This window comes from Adiantum capillus-veneris, chromosome 11, assembly GCF_014529385.1.
Source record: "Adiantum capillus-veneris isolate H3 chromosome 11, ASM1452938v2, whole genome shotgun sequence".
NCBI lineage: Eukaryota > Viridiplantae > Streptophyta > Polypodiopsida > Polypodiales > Pteridaceae > Adiantum > Adiantum capillus-veneris.
This window is the reverse complement of record NC_140941.1, coordinates 23742800-23761984: the sequence shown is the minus strand read 5'-3', so window position 1 is coordinate 23761984 and position 19185 is coordinate 23742800. Positions and strand designations below refer to the sequence as shown.

At 43.3% G+C, this 19185-nt stretch overlaps 1 protein-coding gene across 4 annotated transcripts in view; it reads right to left on the bottom strand.

Annotated features, from left to right (window-relative positions):
- Nucleotides 1-19185, bottom strand: part of LOC147446999 (callose synthase 10-like) — a 315061-nt gene that overhangs the window by 29965 nt on the left and 265911 nt on the right. For 3 of the 4 annotated variants that reach the window (XR_015189580.1, XM_086522908.1, XM_086522907.1), the window contains 13 exons: nt 14180-14244; nt 13749-13830; nt 13470-13624; nt 13257-13380; nt 12960-13075; nt 12807-12873; nt 12486-12646; nt 7649-7758; nt 6120-6266; nt 5783-5842; nt 5549-5702; nt 5328-5433; nt 5131-5250 (listed from right to left, as the gene is read on the bottom strand). Coding sequence is in view for 3 of the 4 variants with exons in the window: in XM_086522908.1 (XP_086379034.1) it covers nt 5131-5250; nt 5328-5433; nt 5549-5702; nt 5783-5842; nt 6120-6266; nt 7649-7758; nt 12486-12646; nt 12807-12873; nt 12960-13075; nt 13257-13380; nt 13470-13624; nt 13749-13830; nt 14180-14244 (1467 nt within the window). In the remaining variant the exon portion in view is untranslated. The remainder of the gene's footprint in view (nt 1-5130; nt 5251-5327; nt 5434-5548; nt 5703-5782; nt 5843-6119; nt 6267-7648; nt 7759-12485; nt 12647-12806; nt 12874-12959; nt 13076-13256; nt 13381-13469; nt 13625-13748; nt 13831-14179; nt 14245-19185) is intronic. The other variant, XM_086522906.1, reaches the window with a different exon arrangement.

The window sequence follows — 19185 nt, the reverse complement described above, 5'->3', positions numbered from 1 at the left end:
GCACTATTACTTTATGCTCAAAGAACTCCCTGAAGAGTCTTGGTCAATGCCCCTCATTCTCTATCGTGGTTTTTTTGGCCTCTATCACGAGATACCCTTTCCCTTTCACCCAACTGCTTTATAGGGCCTTTCAAGAGATGAAATGTTATATTAACATCTTCAAAAGGCCAAAATGACCTATGAGACCAAACAATTACAACGCGGTGAATCTAATACAATGAGTGAGTATTGCAAATAAAAATATATTAAAAAAAAGGGGTACTATAGATTCCTGAAATGCTGCATGTGAGCTAAGCAGCTAGCTGGGGATGTGTAGGATATGAGTAGGGTGGTGAAAGTAGTGAATGAGGGCTACTACAACACAATGTGGGTGTATCCTCGAAAAGAGCTAGATCACAGGAGATCCATCATCAATAGCTTGTGGATCTCATCAATCTCCTTTATGGTCAGTAGTCTGACCGAGCGTTGTGCATTTTGGGCCAAAGTGATCCGAATCCTCTGATGCAGCCTCCGTCGATGCTGTGTAGTCCTCCGCAGTCGTGGGCGTCTGGATCTCCCTAGCTCAATCGCTCGATCGATCAGCGTGCCTTTGGTGTGACAAGAATGTGTGCTCTGCTGTGATAGCAACTCCTCCGGCTGCCTACTGTCTGCTCTAAAGAAGTCTGTGATCCGTCTCTGGGATTGGCTAGCCTCTCCTCGCATCAGGCTCTCTCTGTGTCTATGCAGCTCAAGCAAAATTAGTCCCAGGCATCTCTAGTCCTCATACCCCATGACTCTAGAGAGTGGTCCAAAGCCCTCTCTGAACAGGCAATGAAAGCGGCCTCGTATCTCATAGTAAACTGGGCAATGGCATGTGTAGTGCAACTCTGTCTCAGGCTCCATGTGACATAGGGGGTGTGTCCTAGCCTCTGCTGGTACTCCATTGTATCTACCAGTCTCGACCCAAAGCTGGTGTGAAGATGTACGTATCTGGCCGATAGCACATCGTATTCCATGACATAAGTGGGTGTCCCTATATTTGGATCTCGTCACAAAACCATCCTCAGTAAGCTGGAGAAGATGGTCTCCATAGAAAGCCATCTTCATGCCCAGATCCTATGCCGGCTGTATCCAAGTCAATCTGGTGTCTAGCTAAGTCAGGTCCTGGCGAATGAGCCTGGTGATCTCAGATTGTGTAAGAGTCAGAGAGGGTGCATCCAATGAGAAGGGGGGCAATCTGTCCATACTGAACCCATGTACCTGAAACGATGATGTCATCTCCCCATACTAGCATGTTGTATCTCCCTACATAGCTAACTGTCGAGAGGACTCGAGTGCTAGGTGGGCATATCTATCTCTAGGGAGATCCCATAAGCGGTGTATAAAGGACACTGATCTGGTGAGCGCCTCAACCACTAGTGGGGGGGCAGCTAACTCTGCTTGAATAATGTCATGTGGTACTGAAGCCTTGGCTCTAAGAAGCCGAGAGATCATAGAGACTAGAGGCTTTTCCATGTTTCCCCATCCATTAGTTCGACCTGACCTCCTGTGGTGATCCAATGAAGGTCCCCATACCTCAACACCAGAGAGCAATGCGGAATCCACCAAAGTGTCAAAAAGCCAGAGCTTCGTCCAAGGCTCTTGAAACTGAATCTGTGAACACATCCTTTCCAATCCACCCAATGCTGCATAGGCTCTGGTCAGTCTAGTCTTTGCTGCTCTCCTCAATGAAAATGCTGGTCCACTAAAGACCACCCCAAGGTAGGTGTAAGCATCTGTATACTCCGCAGTCTCATGGCCGTATGTGATTGCGGGTGCTGATCTCCTGATCCCTGTGGGGTGGTGTTAAACACCATAACCTTGGTTTTACCAAGGTTGACAGACAAACCACTGTCGTGGGGAAACCTATGCAAAGCATCCAAGTGACGTTGCATCCCCTCTGAAGAGTCAGAGATCAACACAATATCATCAACATATAGCAATAGTGGAATCCAAGTCCCTGCCAGCTGTGCACCTCTATCACCATCTCTCTCAATATAGTCAGAAACCTCATCCACATACATACCAAATAGAGTAGGAGAGAGCGGGCAGCCTTGCTTCACCCCAATAGTGCAGTGAACTAATGTAGATAGCCCCTTTGGAGTACGTACATGCCCCACTACTGACCTGTATAATGCCACGATCTTCCAAATCAACTCTGTGGGTACTCCGATCTCTTGTAGTCTGTGCATCAATCTAGCTCTGGGCACTGTGTCAAATGTTTTGTAGAAGCCCACAAAGCTACAATAGATCCATCTCCCATGTGATCTACCCTTCTCAATAATGGCTCTGAGTGTCAGGATGTGGTCAAGAGTAGAAAAACCTCTCCTGAACCCTGCCTGCCTGGCAGCGTGTATACCCTTCCTCTCTGTCCATCTACTCAGTTGCTGCTCAAGAATGGATGCGTACAACCGTGCCAATGTGTGTCGAATCACGATAGTGCGATAATTCCCAAGCTCCATAGGGTCTTCTAACTTGAAGATAGGTACAATAGTAGATAAGCTCCAAGTATTAGGCAAGCCCTCACACATGGCACGGTTGAACATAACTACTAGAAGCTCTGCGAGCAAATCCGTGGCATGTATAAATGCTCAGCCACTAAGCCATCATAATCATATGCTCTCCCAGTCCTCATCCTATTAATGGACTTCTTCACCATCTTAGCGGTGAAAAAAACACGTGTGTGGGCATGGCTTGGGCGGGTCGAGAAGAGACGGCTGTCCAAGAACTGTGTACAAAGATGATGCGTACTGGCCCGGCCTTTGTAGAAGTAATGGAAGGAGGGGGGAATGCTCATAAAAGAGTCGCCATGCCTCATCCGAGTCCTGGCTCAAGAATAACTGATATAGATCCTGCTCTAGTTGAGCCAAAAATACCCTCCTCTTCCGCCGTACTAGGCGTCGACCGTTAATGTTTGTGAGTGGTGTCTCCCAAAAGCACCTCCCTCTAAAGTCTAGCTCTTGTCTCACGACACTCCTCATCGTACTAGCTATTGTGGGGCATGCTCTCAGAACGTCGTCTCTGCTCAGGATGGGTGTGTGGGTATGCCTCTACTGCTGCATCATGCAATGTCTGTGTCAATATAGTAGTAAGCTCCTCTAGAGGTCGCCCTGGCCCCTTAGTGCATAGACGTCTGTAGATCCCATCTATGTAGATAGAGTCTGTCTCCCATGTGAAGGTGTAGCGAGAAGGGGCTGCTACCCGTGGCCTCTGTGCTACACTAAACTGGAAAGAGATGGTCACCGACACAAGGCCATGATCTACTGCCACACCAACAGGTATGGGTCCACCTATGAGGTCCTCGATACTAGAGATAAAGCTCATCTGTGCCATGACATAACCCACTGTGCTGGTTCCATGTCTGTGTGGAAAGCATGTAAAACCTCCTACAATGGGAAATCTCTGTAGGCCATTCAAAATGGCCAATCCATGTGCAATCCCCATGTTATCAAGTGGCGTCCATACTCAGTATGCTCCACATCCTATGATACTCTAGATAGGCCCATCTCTGCAACATCCAACTCCCTCAACATCTCCTCTGAAGTATCATAAAATACTGTCTGGTGATGGGCAGTCCTAGCGTTGAAGTCCCCTAGGATGATAATGTCACCATCCCTAGAGAATTACCATATGTCATCATCCAAAGCAGAAAAAGGGGACCGTCCTCTAGGTGGTGCATATACAAACGTACACGGAGGAAAGTAGCAGATAGCAATGTAGAGATATCTGCATGTCTCTGCCCTTAATCTCACCTACATGTACCTAGCCTGCTCATCCTTATGGGCTATATGTATCAATGGCTGCAACTCCTCCTTGAATAAAACTGCCACTCCCCCTGAGCCCCATCCTCTGTGCTCTGATCGAGTCTCTTATCTGCAAGCTCTCTCATCTGTATCCGCTGACATATGGCATAGACCGCCCAGGAGCCTGATGTGTCTCAGAGTAGAAAATGATGTCCCTCCCAGTAAAACTATCCTCAAAAGCACCTACATCAAGGCGTAGACATCCATTACAATTCCAAGTAGCAACTTTGAGTGTGGTCCCATAGGTCTCGCACCGTCATGTGGAGCGTCGCTCCAATATCACCTTGGTAAAAAGCAATCTTACCTTTTTCCCTTGCCGCTCTAATGTCCGGCATTACCTCATGCACATGAGCGATCTGCGAGAGGGTGAGGTCATCTCCGAGAAAGATGCCGGTCTTTTTAAGAGTTGATCTCTTCTTCAAAAAGTCCTTCGCTTCCATGGAGGGGAAACGAAGGATAAGTGCCCTTTCCTTCGAGGTTTCCCCATTGCTTCCATTTTTTTTATTGCCCACTCTCCAAGCTCTCGTACGCGTCGGCTCACTAACCCCCATCATAGTCATGAGTTCTTTTACCTCTGCATCAATATTATCTTGGTCTTTGAGGCCACAAATCCTCACATGTAAGGCACGCATACGCCTCCTTTGCTCCTCTTCTAGCGTCATGTTTAATGATGGTGGGTGTGGGGGTTGCTTCCTTGCCTTTCCCTTTCTTGGAGATTGCGATCTATTTCTCGGCCTCGTCCCTTTTTGTTGGGTCTTTGTAATAACATCTACCATGAAGGAAAGAGGTTTAGAGCTCAGGATGCAAAATCCTCTTGTACCAAATTTGAATTTTATTCAGCATCCCCATTCTTTGGGTGATGGAGTTGTCCATGGCTGCTATACCAGCTGGCTCACTCAGGCAGTCACATGCTTTACTAGAGCCCTCTATCTGACCCATCCTGCATTGGGGCCATGAATGATTCGAGACTCTCCAACTAAACTCAGTGCTCTCCCTCCAGCCCTGGTGTTCTATATCCACTAGAAGATAGTACATCTGGATTGCTTATCTGAAACTAGGGCTGTGTATCTAGCACATGAAGAGAGCTCTACTGGAGCATACACACTCTTGTGTACAAACATTTGCAAGGACAATTCTTATTATAATAATGTTCCGAAAATATAAATTTACTATCTCAACACGCCAGAAAATGACTTGCAACCATGACATTAGTTATATGATTCCAGAGAGCAATCTAAACCTGCACATTCATAGAAAATGAAATGCAATTGAACAATTAGAATTCATATTTCTTCCAAATCAAAGTAACCTGATTCATATCAATGGTCTGCAATGCCCCTCCACGAGTAAATATTATGGCATGATTTTGATTTTCTGGTTTTCCTTCTCCTATAATGGGATTGCCAGGAAGCTTTATGCTGTAAATCTCCTATTAAAAAGACGAAGACTTTAATTCAAACCTAGTTGTTTTGTCCACATTTTTTAGAAACTGGAACGATGAAATACCTGATCTTGGCCACTTTCATTAATTTTAACAAGCTTAGAATAGTAATCTTTGTGATTCCCAGAAACCTCCACGCTGTGAATAAAAGAAATCCTCAAACCTGCATAGCTGTTTTGAAGAAGTAAGACCAATCAGTATCTTTACCAAGTGAAAGTCCTTTTCTCAGCATCCAATTAAACGGTAGACATGATAAAGCTTCACCCATTTTGAATTTGAGAATTACACTTTCATTAGGTAAAGTATGTCCTTGGCTTTTTCTCGTTCCTCCTTTTTAGGGCTGGTCTTTTGTTCCCCATAAATTTGGCACGAGACAACATACGTGAATTTTAAATCTACTAATGCTTCAGCTTTTGCGTTTTTTTCCTCATCGGTACTACCTGATTAAAGTGATTACAATTCAAGTCAAACTGTGCACGAAAATTGACTTCACACAAGAATGCATTTTTATATCCCACACCTGAGGCCTCCATGTAGGCTTGGAGTTGAAGAGCCCTTCTATAATACATCATGCCACGAACTGCCATCAGAGTAATTTAAAGCAGCTTAGGAGCTTCAAAAGGACTTGAGTGTGTACTGTAATATAAATATGATCATGAATAACCCTTCGGACTATCAAAAGGTCTCCTCTTGTGATTTAAAGCACCTTAGGGACTTGGATGTGTTGTTGTAAAGATACAGACAAGAAGAGCTCTTGCGAATCCAATAGACACAATATACCATTTATCGTGTGTACAAATAGAGTCACACAAAACAAATTACTGATTTCAATGTAACTTCAAAATGTGCACACATGCCTGTCCTTGCAAGTGTCTGGCCTCGATATGAAGCCCACAAGCGAGTTTGCAAGACCACCTTTCCAGGGTCTGATCCAGGTGTTTGCAGTATGTCTGCAAGTGCCTTTTCACTGATATCGAGCCTTTTAAGAAAATTTTCCCATTCGTCTGCGTGAAACAAACCACCAACTTAGTGCAACCTCGAGGAAAGCAACAGACATGCAAAATACATTTTTATTTTTTCTGAAAATGTGAAGATAGATAGTTTTGGAAGTTCACGCACATTCAAGGGTATTCCCTTGATTGACAGATACCCAGGTGCTAATGAAAATTTTGATTTCAATCTAGGAAGGTTACATTTGTCTATTTAAGTTGTATATATATAGAGAGAGACACACACAATTTTTTTTCTGACAATATTATAGGGTACTGGTTGGAAACCTCAAAGAGAGGGAAAACCCACAGATAATGAACAATGGGTGGGCAATAACTCAACACCCAGAGGGTGCAACAGATGGCATGCAACTAGCAATTGTCAAAGACCACCTGGAATGTCTACAGAGATATCTCACCATTGAGGTAGCAGAGCTGGACTGGTTTTTTGAGAGAGGTCACAAAGTCGCAATAGAAGACTGAAGAAACATATAATCATTTCCATAACTGAAAATGGACCACCACGCCCAAAACCGAACCCATGTGAAGAAAATGGATGCATCCTAAGAAGGGTGTAAGATGATGCCACACATCCAGAACCACTTACCAGAGTGGACAAAAGGGAATTTCACATGGAGCATCAGGTCACAGGTGCAAGAAGACCCCGAGAATGTGGGCATAACCAAAGCAAATGAGCAGGAGTCTCTATGGAGTGCCTACAACACCAACTCTGCCCTTCTGAAGTCTTGTCTTTAGCAAGCATATTGCCTACACGAAGTACTTTGATGAGGCTCTTCAAAGAAACACTTTTTCCTTTGAAAAAAGGTGCCTTTTCCATGTTCCTGATTGACATTTTCCCATCAAGCAAGGGACTGTCACAAGCTAAAAGGTGGACTAGAGGAGTACAATCCACTGTTATAGTTTGAGATTTGGGATATCCTTTAGCTTGGACACACGTTTTTAAAAAAAAAGTAATGTCAGATTGAATTACTGATGGGAAACCACAAAACAAGGAAAACCCATAGACAACATTACATGTGGGAAATCAGAAACAATCAAAGTAGAGCTCATAGTGAAGGGAGGAGAGCTCATCCAAGTTGTGGGCAAATTTAAGGGATTGCCTATAACTGCTGAAACACGAGAAGAGTACGTGCTCTCCAAACCATGCATGATCTCTCTCAAAACTGAAACACAACACACTTAAATCTTCACTTTCCATTGCTTGACACCTGTGACCTATGAATATACAACCTAAATTTGTGGCCATTCCCGTCTTCAAACCAAAAAAATCCCCTCCGTGTTACCTAGCATAGTTTACACTTGAGTATATGTCAACAACTTGCAATGCCCCTAAAAACATTTCAAAAAAGGTTTATACAGGATTGATTTGAAGGTACCTGGAAAAATCTTTTGCAAATAGAATAAAATTGTGATCCCATCTTCATTTTCCTGATGCAAATCCTCCAAGCTAAACATAACTGTCTCGTTGAAATAGGGGGTGAGCACACTACAATTTGAAAAGCCCAGAGATTAGAAGCTGTAGGAATACACTAAACAGATACTTGTGTATACCACACTACGTCCACACACACACACACACACACACACACACACACACACACACACAATTTTTTGGTGAAATGTAATTTATTATTAATCGGAAGCCTCAAAACGAGGAACATCCATGAAGCATATTACCTCACTATAGAAGGTCTAAGCCTAAGGTAAAAGCGAAGAATATTACATCACTATGAAAGGTATAAAACCTAAAACAATCAAAGTTAATCACATAATTTCGGAAGGAGAGGTCATCTAAGTTAAAACTGACAAGAAGCAATTGACATAGAGAAGTCTCTACAAAGCTAGAGTAATGGAGAACAGCCTCAGGTGTGTCTTCACACTGAACATTGAACACCGAATACAACAAGAACTTGCAATTCTTCAAGTATGAAGAAGGCTGGCAACTGGAAAACACTGATGGGACATCTCCATAGAAAAAAGACTCCTGCTTAAACTGGAGCTGATTTTTCCAGATGGCCAAGACAACATTTTGCCACCATATGTCTCTCTTATGCATGTTCCATAATGCATTGCAATGCCCAGCACTTCAAGGAGGTGGCTGTAATTTTTCTTTAACCGTAATGGTAAACATAGAAAAACCTTGAAACTGCCAATCTTGCAATCTATCCTCACTTGAAAGTGGAGGAACTGGGAAGAAGAGAACCAATGCTTCAGATATTGTCTGTCAAAGTTGCCTGTAATGCATAATGTGATCAAATTTTCTAGAAGCCACCAGAAATAAAAGAGTGTGTCCATTATCATGAATCGCATAATTCCGATTCACTTTTGAGAGGAAATAAGCATGTGAGAATAATGTTGCACCAATCTTTCTATCAAACCATGCTCCAATCTATGTTTTCAAGTCGCAACGAATTAACTTGCTGTGCATCCAAAGCATGCCAAGTAGATGTCTTGTCTCACATTCCGATTTACAATAATGCATGAAGTTAATTAACAGACATCCACAGATCTTGCCCTCAAGTTTACTAAATACTACTTCCCAATACGATTTGCCAATGCCCAAAAGAAGTGGCAGAGCACATATGACCGAAATGGAAAAGCATAACTGTCCAAGACTGTTTTTGCTCAACTAGCACCGGCAATAAAGTGGCTTTCTGCTAGTAATGAAAACATAGATATAAGATGTTCAACCCCCATGCTGTGTTTAGCTCTCCCAAACTTTCCAAAATATTACTCATAGAAGAAGAATACAGCCAACTCGCCAATGCAAGAGAGGTAGGAAAAGCCAAACATATGACATCAAGGTGGATTTTACAATCCTGGGACGTACTTGTACTGGCCAAGTTGATAATTTCCAATATTACAAGTCAGTTTTGACCTTTTGCATGACCCAATCTAACTGTTGAGAAGAGGCCGACCAAACCAGTGGATATCCAAGGATTGTATGCGGCAAAACTATTCTCACCCGGCCATATTATTGACTGCCACTCCTTAGGATTCTAAGATAGTAGTTTCAATTTCAATTAGATGGCCATAGGGGGCAACCGTGTTGGATGCAAGTGCCAACCCTTGTTGAAAAGTAGGAGCAAGACTTTTCTATAGTTGCCGCAATCCGTTTAGGTAGTAGCAATCCTTGTCTTCATGTCCAGATTTTTCACAAAGATGGCAATAAACTCAAAGAGGGCATTTGTGTGGAGGATGCCCTAGAGAGCGACATGAACTACACCACACCACAACCTTAGACTCTTGTTGAGCCCGAAGCTCTTCTAGCTCTCGCCTGATTTGGTCTAATGCTTCTTGATGTGGGGAGTTCTCTAGTCGAAGAGAGGACCTCTCCTCTTGAAGAGCTTGTTGTAACTTCAATGCTTCAAATTCCTTGCGTAAGGAAATCAAGGGGTCAAAGGCACTTTCCATGAGGACTGAGGTGGACTCTACTTGGGGGGAGTCCTCGAATAACCGTCTTGCTCCCTCGATTCTAGTAGCGGCCGTGATAAATTTGTCCAGAGTTGCTTCAAGTCAAAGAGTCTCTTGTAGCTTCTGTTGAGACGTCTTGGGGAGAGCATTCTCCACTCACTTTTTGAGCATGAATTCTCATGGTTTTTGGGGACCAAAGACTTTGTTCTTGTCATGAATTCTATAAATGTCTCATCAAGTCGAAGCACCAAGTTTGCCAACTCATCCAAGACTTTCTCTTGAAGATCTCCCAGTTTGAAAGCTTTCGAAAACTGTTGCCTTAGAGTTGCCCCGGTTGTAAAGTGGTTCTCAACCAACTCACTGTACCATTTATCTGCTAAGCCATCCAAGGTTGACAGGAAGAGCACTAAGTAGGCATCTTCTTTGTTGAGGCCACGACCTCTGCGGAGGGATACAAATCTCCTAGCATGGTCATTTGCATCCTCTGTGGAGAGTCCTTTGAAAGTCAAAAACTTTATGTTCACCTTAGCCACAATGCTTGTCAACTTCTCCATTGCTGCTTGCTCAGGAGCCTGTTGCTCAAGAGCATGCTCTAACACAATTGCTGGGAAGTCTGCTAGTGAAGGTGACTGGGGTGGTGAGGAGTTGGTTGAGGTAGATGCTTGAGAGGGTAGAGGTAGCGGGGGTGGAGGACTTCTATGGCACGAAAGGCTAACATTTTTTGTGGTAGTACCGCAAAGGACTCCTTAAGGGCTTGTTCGATCTTTAGACTGCCTCGTATGTGTCATGTAGTAGCAACAAAACCACCCAAGCTCTAGGCACAAAGACCCTTAAACTTGCTGGATAGTCTAGACCCACTTGACCAGACTCGACTAGACTAGGTTACACTCGGCTAGACCACTCTGGCTAGACATGGGCGAGAGACTAGACCAGATAGACCAAGCTGGACGAGATAAAGATGGACTCGACCAGGCTGGACAAGAGCAAAGGTGGACTCGACCAAGCTGGTGCAGGGCGAAGGTGGACTAGAGCAAGCTGGACTAGACCAGCACACTAGACCAGGCGAGGGGCTGAACCAACTAGCTTCTCGACCATGTATGCTCAGTGGAGTGAGACTTCAGTTGAGGTCCCACCGGGCATGCCAAAAATGAGAACACCTGTAGCAGGAAGACACAACAACAGACTTAGAACTCAATGGAACTCGACTAACTCACGGAATCAGTAGAGACTCTGGCTGGCAGCACACTCAGCTCCAAGCCTCACACGTACAATGGGGGTGTCGAGGCTCCAATGTGTAGGAAGAGTGCAAATGTGCGGTGTTAGACCCAAGACACAAGACTCAAGACGTTAGACCATACAAAGTAGAACGATCCGATGACTAGAAGCAACTACGCATATATACAATCATAAAGAGCAACCAACGGCTAGCAAAATAACCTTGATAGTCCATCTACGCCTCTCTCCAAACTATGGCGGTGGTGAACCGGCTATAGTGTTTACTAGACCACCACCCGTGTCTCTGCCATGTGTCACTGCCTAGGTGAGAGTCCGTCCAGTGTGAATCTAAGACCAACTATAACTATAACTCCCTGTCCTGCGCAAGTGACACTATAGCCCTGCTACAGGAACGACGACGGGCATGAAATGCCATTTCCTGCTACGGAGACTCATGCTGAAACTCGGAACACAGAATTGGAAGCTAGAATGGGAACGGCTATAGGAACGCCAACTAGCATGAAATGCCATTCCCTATTACGGATACTCATGTTGAAACACGGAAGCGGATTTGGAATGGGAGGCAAGAATGGGAACGCGGAAGGGACACCTGAAAATGGACATTCCTTGTAACTATGGCTTGCCCTTGATTATTGTCGAAACAGCAATGTTGTCTTGGATAGCGTTTTTGTTATGTTGGCTAGGGCCATTGTCATGATGTTATATCGATTGTCTTGTCATATTATCACACACAAAAAGTTCTAGGAGAAGTTTGACAGGGTTAGAACTCTTTGTTGCTTCCCATGTGTATCCTTTCTAGACTATCCATGTATCTTGTCATGTGTAAACTCCATGAGGTGTGTACCCTTTGCCTCTCTCACCTAAAAAATGCCACTTCTATGGGTCTTGGATGCACCTCCAAATCAGCCCCATGATTTTCTCTATTTCTTGATAAAGCATCTCTCAATCAATGGAAACCTTAGATACCCACACTCCCCTACAAAAAGTCTCCTATCTCCATACACATGTAGAGTGAGTGCATGTATTGAGTTATGAGTCAATCAATATACTTTTGTTGTCTATTTCTTGGCCGCCTTCATTAGTGCCTTGAGCGGTAACTAAAAGTAGATGCCATCCTAATCTACCCATAGATGCCAAAAGTTAATACAAGACCAAATTGAAATGCCCTGGGAGTGCAATATCTAAGTGAACTATGCATGTATCGACCCAGTCTTTAAGAATGAACAAACTATGCAATGATCATCTCGTGATTGGAGTCACTTTGGCTTTTGGTGAAATTTCCCTTCTGAGAACAATAATCAGCATTATGTTCCATATGCTACTGGCATCAATGGGACGAGGCTGCAATAGCATTGGCATTCATCTGCAGGCAGCTCTACAAATTCCTTATGCTCTTTATGAGAGGGTGAAATAATGCATCATCTGTGAATGAGTCAACCAAATTGTGGATGAAATTTTTCATGAATTATGGGGTTTAGCATACAGTGGTGAGTACAAACCAAATCAGAATGATATGAGAAGGGAATGCTATATACCAGAAGGAAAAGTCAGATAGCTTCCTACCTGAAAGATTTCATTGCCCTGACACTTGGTGCAACAGGCATTCTCATAAAAAGTGAGTTTGTAAAAAACTCCAGGCGCCTTTGAGCTTCTGTATTCTTCGGGACTGAAGAACCTGACGCTGTTGTGGTGAGAAGCAAATGCAATCTCCGAATCATTTCTTTCTGTCAAGTCACACGAGAATTGTAATTGTTGAGAAGGAAAGCAAGTATGTGTTAAGCTTTTTAATACAAGTAGCACAGTCCAACAGCTACATGGTCATTAAGGAGAAAATTGCCCCTAATCTTAACAATGACAGTCACAATATGTTGTCTGCAGAAACACCTTTTCCTTGAGAGGATTCTCTGCAATTGTGAAAATTTGTGCAGGATTTGATAGCTCAAATCTTTTCCTGCCAGCAGTCAGATACTTCAGTTTGCCGTTGGCCATTGATAGTTGAAGGAAAAAAAGAAAGCACGTAAAATTTCCAGAAAAAACCTCTCATTTGTTTGCAGAAACTGCAAGACAGCATAATATATTTTCACAAAAGCCTTATCCACTTCTCGTTTTCGTTCCTGATTGTCAAGACTCCTTTCCACAGGAGTTTCCTCATCCTGGATATTTCACAAGTCAACATCAGAGTCTAGCAATCGACTAGGCTACTCTCAAAATTTAGGCGAAGACTCTCAAATCTGTATGTGGAAGTAGGTAAATTTAAAATAATCTGGGTAGAAAACCTTATTGTTAATACTTCATACTACACTAAGCATCCAGGAGCTGAATGTGAAAACTTACAAGTTGTGTTAACAGGTCCACTACACGGTGGTGGATAATGCCAATATTCCTAGTATTGAAGCCGCTTTCGAAAATTTTTTTGGATTTAATTGCTGAGTTTACTTTCTCATATATATTGGTAAAACTGAAAGCAAAAATAGGCAGTGAGTGAGTGCATAGCTACCTTACTTATATATAGTTTAACTGCATTAGAGAACAGTTGATCACACTTACAATTCTTCGCCGCGTTTGTCAGATACTATTTCTTTCAAAAATGAGACAGAAGTCTCAAAGGCTTCTCCAACTGCCGAGGCCATAAATTTATCATCCTTCATTCTACTCTTAAGAGCATCTCGATTTTCTTTCACCAGTTTTATTGCCAGGGGAACCTAATTTTCATGCAGCACATATATCTTGATGACCACTGTGTAATTCATATTTACAAGAATCTACTGTCTCTAATGATTGGGTCTTGATTTTCAGGCAATATGAAACAGGAAATGAACTGCCCACCTTGCTGGCCAGCAGAAAAAGAGGCCACTTAGCAAACTCCGTTTCTGTATCTATTGAAGGCATGATCAGCAAATCCTTTTCTCTAACACATAAGATGCAAAGTGAAGTGAGAAAAACAGCGTTAAACAATGTATTGTAAAGAGAAAGAGAATGCATGTACACTCGGGGTTGTGAAGCCATACAAACTGGACAGGGCAGTAGTACTTGATTGCATGAATAGGCAACTCCACAAATAGTGCCAACAGTGAGATTGGGACAGATGAAATGATGTTTTAACGTCTTCAAAGGCCAAAATGACCTATGAGACCAATCCATTATCAATGCACCTTTCTGAAATTTTGCTGTAGTCATAGGATACTACTGTGAAGAAGGGACTCTCTACCCTTCCCATAAGACAAACAGACAACTCCAAAAGGTAAGATCTTTCTTACTCGTTTGTAATATAGTCCTCCTCTCTCATACAATTGATGATCTCATTCCAAAAGGGGGCATAACCCTGCATCCCAAAATCTTGTTTATACAGGTTAAAAAGACACTACATAAGAAGCAAAATACATCGAGTTCATAAACACAGACCCTTTTTTAAAGAAAAACATGTTCCGGTGTATTCAATCAGCCATACAAAAATGAAAGAAGACAAAAAAGGGAAGAGTATACAGGTTTCTTGGAGATAGAGCAAAAGCATCAAGGTAGTAAAGTACCATAGGTGAGGTACAGGTACAATACGTATATTGTTTGCCACCATTGGATAAGATATGTAAGGTGCGCAAGGTATTGAAAATACAAATACATATTTTATTTCTAGCATGTTTGATAAAAGATTAAAGTTCATATAAACTACATATGTCAAAAAGAGATTTGAAGTGGACCTACAATGATGCTATTAAATTATAACAAACTTGAGAGTGCAAAGTATGGCTCTACAAGACACACCTTTTTTAATCTCTAAAGAATGCCATGCGTGAGACAAACCAATCCACAGAATATGTACATTACCACACATATGGTATGGAAACACGGGGTTAGGTACGCAAATGGATGCAACCATGCACAACATGATCTAATCTACGTATCCAAAGATTGGCTGAGTAAGCCAAATCTCACTGAAGTGTTCTCTCCTCTGCTCCCCCAGCCTTTGAAGAGAGACTAGCTAAATAGTCCCGTCTCCTCTCAATGTGTTCTCAGCAAATACAGAGCCTCATTGATCATACCAAAGAACACCCTACGCTGCAAAAGCTGCCGTGCCATAGGCAGTCAGTAAAACAAGCAAGGAAAAAACCTCAAAAAAACACAGGAGAATGTTGCCTAGTTGTGGCTAGGAAAGATTCAAACATTCCATAGGATCTACTTTCTCTGCCATTCAAGTTCGTCAGTTGCTTTTGGACATGGCCGAGTCCTTTTGTTTGCCCATGCTTTTTTGTCAATCCATAGTGGGAGTAGTGTCTAGCAATCAAGGAGTGATCTTGTCCATCAACATCCTGATCTATTCCATGCTTGAGAGATGCCTCCACAGGAATCTAAACAGAAACGAGAATAATATATCCTCCATTTCCCCACAACTAAGATAAAGAATCAGAGTGCACAATCAACACTCCTAAGGAAGTGGCGCTCGTGCCCAATCAACGGAGCCTAGAATGGCCTTGCCATTGGACTGCACCCAAGAATACCTGGGTGTAGTCAGGTTGCGCCCAGTCAATGACACCTAGAATGCTCTTGCGACTAGACTGCACCCAAAGGTGCCTGGCATCTTCTGATACCTTGAATGATAATTTCATCTCTGTCTCTCTCTCTCTACGGGGTAGCCGGGGTTCAGGTGGAGTAGCAGTCTTATTTAAAGAGGAGCTGAAACCACTACTACAGATTATCAGGAAAGATGAGCAAGCAAGGTATATGTGGGTGAGAATGAGAGCCGAGACAGGTAGATTTCTATATATCGCTATATGCTACTTCCCTCCAAGTACATCGGTCTACTCCTCACCTAAAGGACAGTCCCCTTTCTCCATATTGAATAATGACATATGGGAGTTCTCTAGAGATGGAGACATCGTTCTCTTAGGAGACTTTAATGCCAAAACGGCCAACTCTCAAGCAATATTCTATGATACTTCTGAGGAAATGCTCAGAGAAGTGGATTTATCACAGAGGGGGCTTACTAGAACCTCACAGGATAAAGAACACACTGAATATGGGAGACATCTCATGGAGATGGCAACTATACATGGTTTGGCCATACTTAATGGTCTAAAGAATTTCCCTTTATCTGGGGGATTCACATGCTTCCCGCACAGGCATGGGGCCAGTACAGTGGATTATGTCATGACTTCACCAAGCTTTATTTCTAGTATCGAGGACTTTAAGGTGGGACCCAAACCGGTTGGGATTGCAGTGGATCATGCTCTCTTGACCTTATCAATCTCCTTCCAATACAATGCCTCTCAAGTACAAAGGAAGAAGACACACACAAGATATACTTTCACGCAAGAGACTGATTCAGTCTATGTGGAAAAGATCTATGATAGGATGTGGGCAGCCGAGCCAGTATATACTGTAGAGGAGATTACTTCTCAGTTAACAGAGATACTACATGGAGCAGCACAAGAGGCATACCCACATACTCAACCTGATCAGAAGAGAGGATTTGGGAACATGCCTCAAAACAGTTGGTATGACGAGGAATGCAGAGAGATGAGAACCCAGGTCCAGAAAGAGCTGGCACTTGGGATCATCACATATAAGCAGTCTCGGATTGCTCTTCGGCGTATAGTACGTCGCAAGAAAAGGGCATTTTTAGCCAAACTGGAGAAGGATTTATATCAGCTCTTCTTGAGTCAGGACTCACATGAGGCCTGGCGTTTATTTCACGAGCACTCACCGCCTCCGACGATTACTTCTCCTGAGATTTGGGGTTAATATGTAACATCATTATATATGGTATCTGGACAGCCTCCATTACCAAATCCGCTAGAGCCATGCCCTGCTAAAGTACTTTCTTTACTACGGAAATGGTGAAAAAAGCCATTGATAAGATGAAGACAAGAAGAGCATATGATCATGATGGTTTAGTAGCAGAACATCTGATCCATGCCAGGGTCATGTGTGAAGGATTACCTGAATCTTGGAAATTATCTACTATCGTACCTATTTTCAAGTCAGGAGATCCTATGATACCCGGGAACTACCGTACCATTATGGTAGGTCACACATTGACCCGACTGTACGCATCCATTCTTGAACAAAAACTGAGTAGATGGGCAGAGAATGAGGGCATACGGGCAACAGGACAAGCTGGATTCAGGAGGGGTTATTCCACTTTAGATCATATTCTTACGCTCAGAGCCATTATTGAGGAAGGAAGAGCAAGCGGGAGAAGGATGTATTGTTGCTTTGTGGATTTTCGGAAAGCTTTTGATACAGTACCAAGGGCCAGATTGATGCGCAGGATGCAAGAAGGATTACCTGAATCTTGGAAATTATCTACTATCGTACCTATTTCAAGTCAGGAGATCCTATGATACCCGGGAACTACCGTACCATTATGATAGGTCACACATTAACCCGACTGTACGCATCCATTCTTGAACAAAAACTGAGTAGATGGGCAGAGAATGAGGGCATACGGGCAACAAGACAAGCTGGATTCAGGAGGGGTTATTCCACTTTAGATCATATTCTTACGCTCAGAGCCATTATTGAGGAAGGAAGAGCAAGCGGGAGAAGGATGTATTGTTGCTTTGTGGATTTTCGGAAAGCTTTTGATACAGTACCAAGGGCCAGATTGATGCGCAGGATGCAAGAGTTAGGGGTCCCCAAAGAGATTATTTGGGGGATCATGGCCTTATATGGGTCAGTAACTGGTTATGTACGTACTCCAGAAGGGGATTCCGACATTGTTCATTCCACCGTTGGAGTAAAGCAGGGATGCCCACTGTCCCCTACTTTATTTGGTATGTACATAGATGAGGTATCAGATTACATTGATAGAGAGGGTGACAGAGGTGCTCAACTTGCAGGGTCATGGATCCCTTTGCTGTTGTATGCAGATGATATTGTATTGATAACAGAATCACCAGAGGGAATGCAGAGGCAGCTAGATGCGTTACATAAATTCGCGGAGGACAATGGACTGTCGGTAAACTTGGGTAAAACAAAAGTTATGGTGTTTAACACCACACTGCAATGGGTTAGGAGATCGGCACCTACATTTGCATATGGCCAGGATACAGTAGAGTACACAGATGCATACACATACCTTGGTGTGGTATTTGCAGGACTGAAGTTTACTCTTAAGAAAGCGGCGGATGCTAGACTGTCCAGAGCCTTTGTGGCCTTGGGAGGGTTGGAGAGGATGTGTTCACAAGTGCAGTTTCAGGAACCACGAACAAAACTTTGGCTCTTTGATACTGTGGTGGCTTCGGCTATGCTTTATGGGGTCCAGATTTGGGGACCTTCTGTGGATCAGGATAATTGGAAGTCAATGGAGAGACCTTTGGTATCTATGATTTCCCGAATGATTAGAGCCAAGGCCTCCGTACCACACGCGATTACCCGAGCGGAACTAGCTGCCCCTCCGATAGAAATTGAAGCTCTTACCAAATCAGTGTCCTTTATACATGGTTTGTGGGATACAAATAATTGCCGATATACTAGACTGGCCCTTGAAACTTCTTGACAATTAGCAATGAAAGGGGATACATCATGCTGGTATGCGCAACTGTCCTCGTGGTTTCAGAGACACCGGTTCAGTATGGAAAGATTACCCCCCTTCCAATACTCTCTTGCGGCTCCATCACTGGCAATTACACGAGCGGAGATTAATAAAATCATCCGTCAGGATCTTATACAGTTGGATACTAAGAGGACATGGGTAGACCCTACACAAGAATTGGGCACGAAGATGGCCGATTACAAAGAAAACTTCCTACAGCTATCTGAAGATGGATTTGTGATTCGCCCGAGCTACATGGATACCCACTTGTCTCATGGTTTGAGATGTGCTATTGGTCAGATTCATACATCCTTACATCAGCTGGAAATTGAATTTGGCAGATTCAGGGGAATCCCACCTGAGAGCAGAATTTGCAAGTTATGCGGAATGGAGCCAGAGACAGAATTACACTACATATGCCATTGCACCGTATACTATGAGATACGTGGGCGTTTCCACTGCCTATTTAAAGAAGGCTTTGGACCTCTAGATAGAGTCATGCACTACCAAGATCAAAGATGCTTAGGCTTGTACCTACTGGAACTACATCGACACAGGGATAATCTAATGAAAAGACAAAGAGCACTACAGCCTTAGAGGCAGATCATAGATTTCTTTGGATCGAGAGAAGCAAGAGTGGAAGGAGAATCAAGAGGCCAGCAGCCAACACAAAGGAGTACCCACATTCATACCAAAGGCACCCTCATTGACAGGGCCATTGAGCTTAGGAAA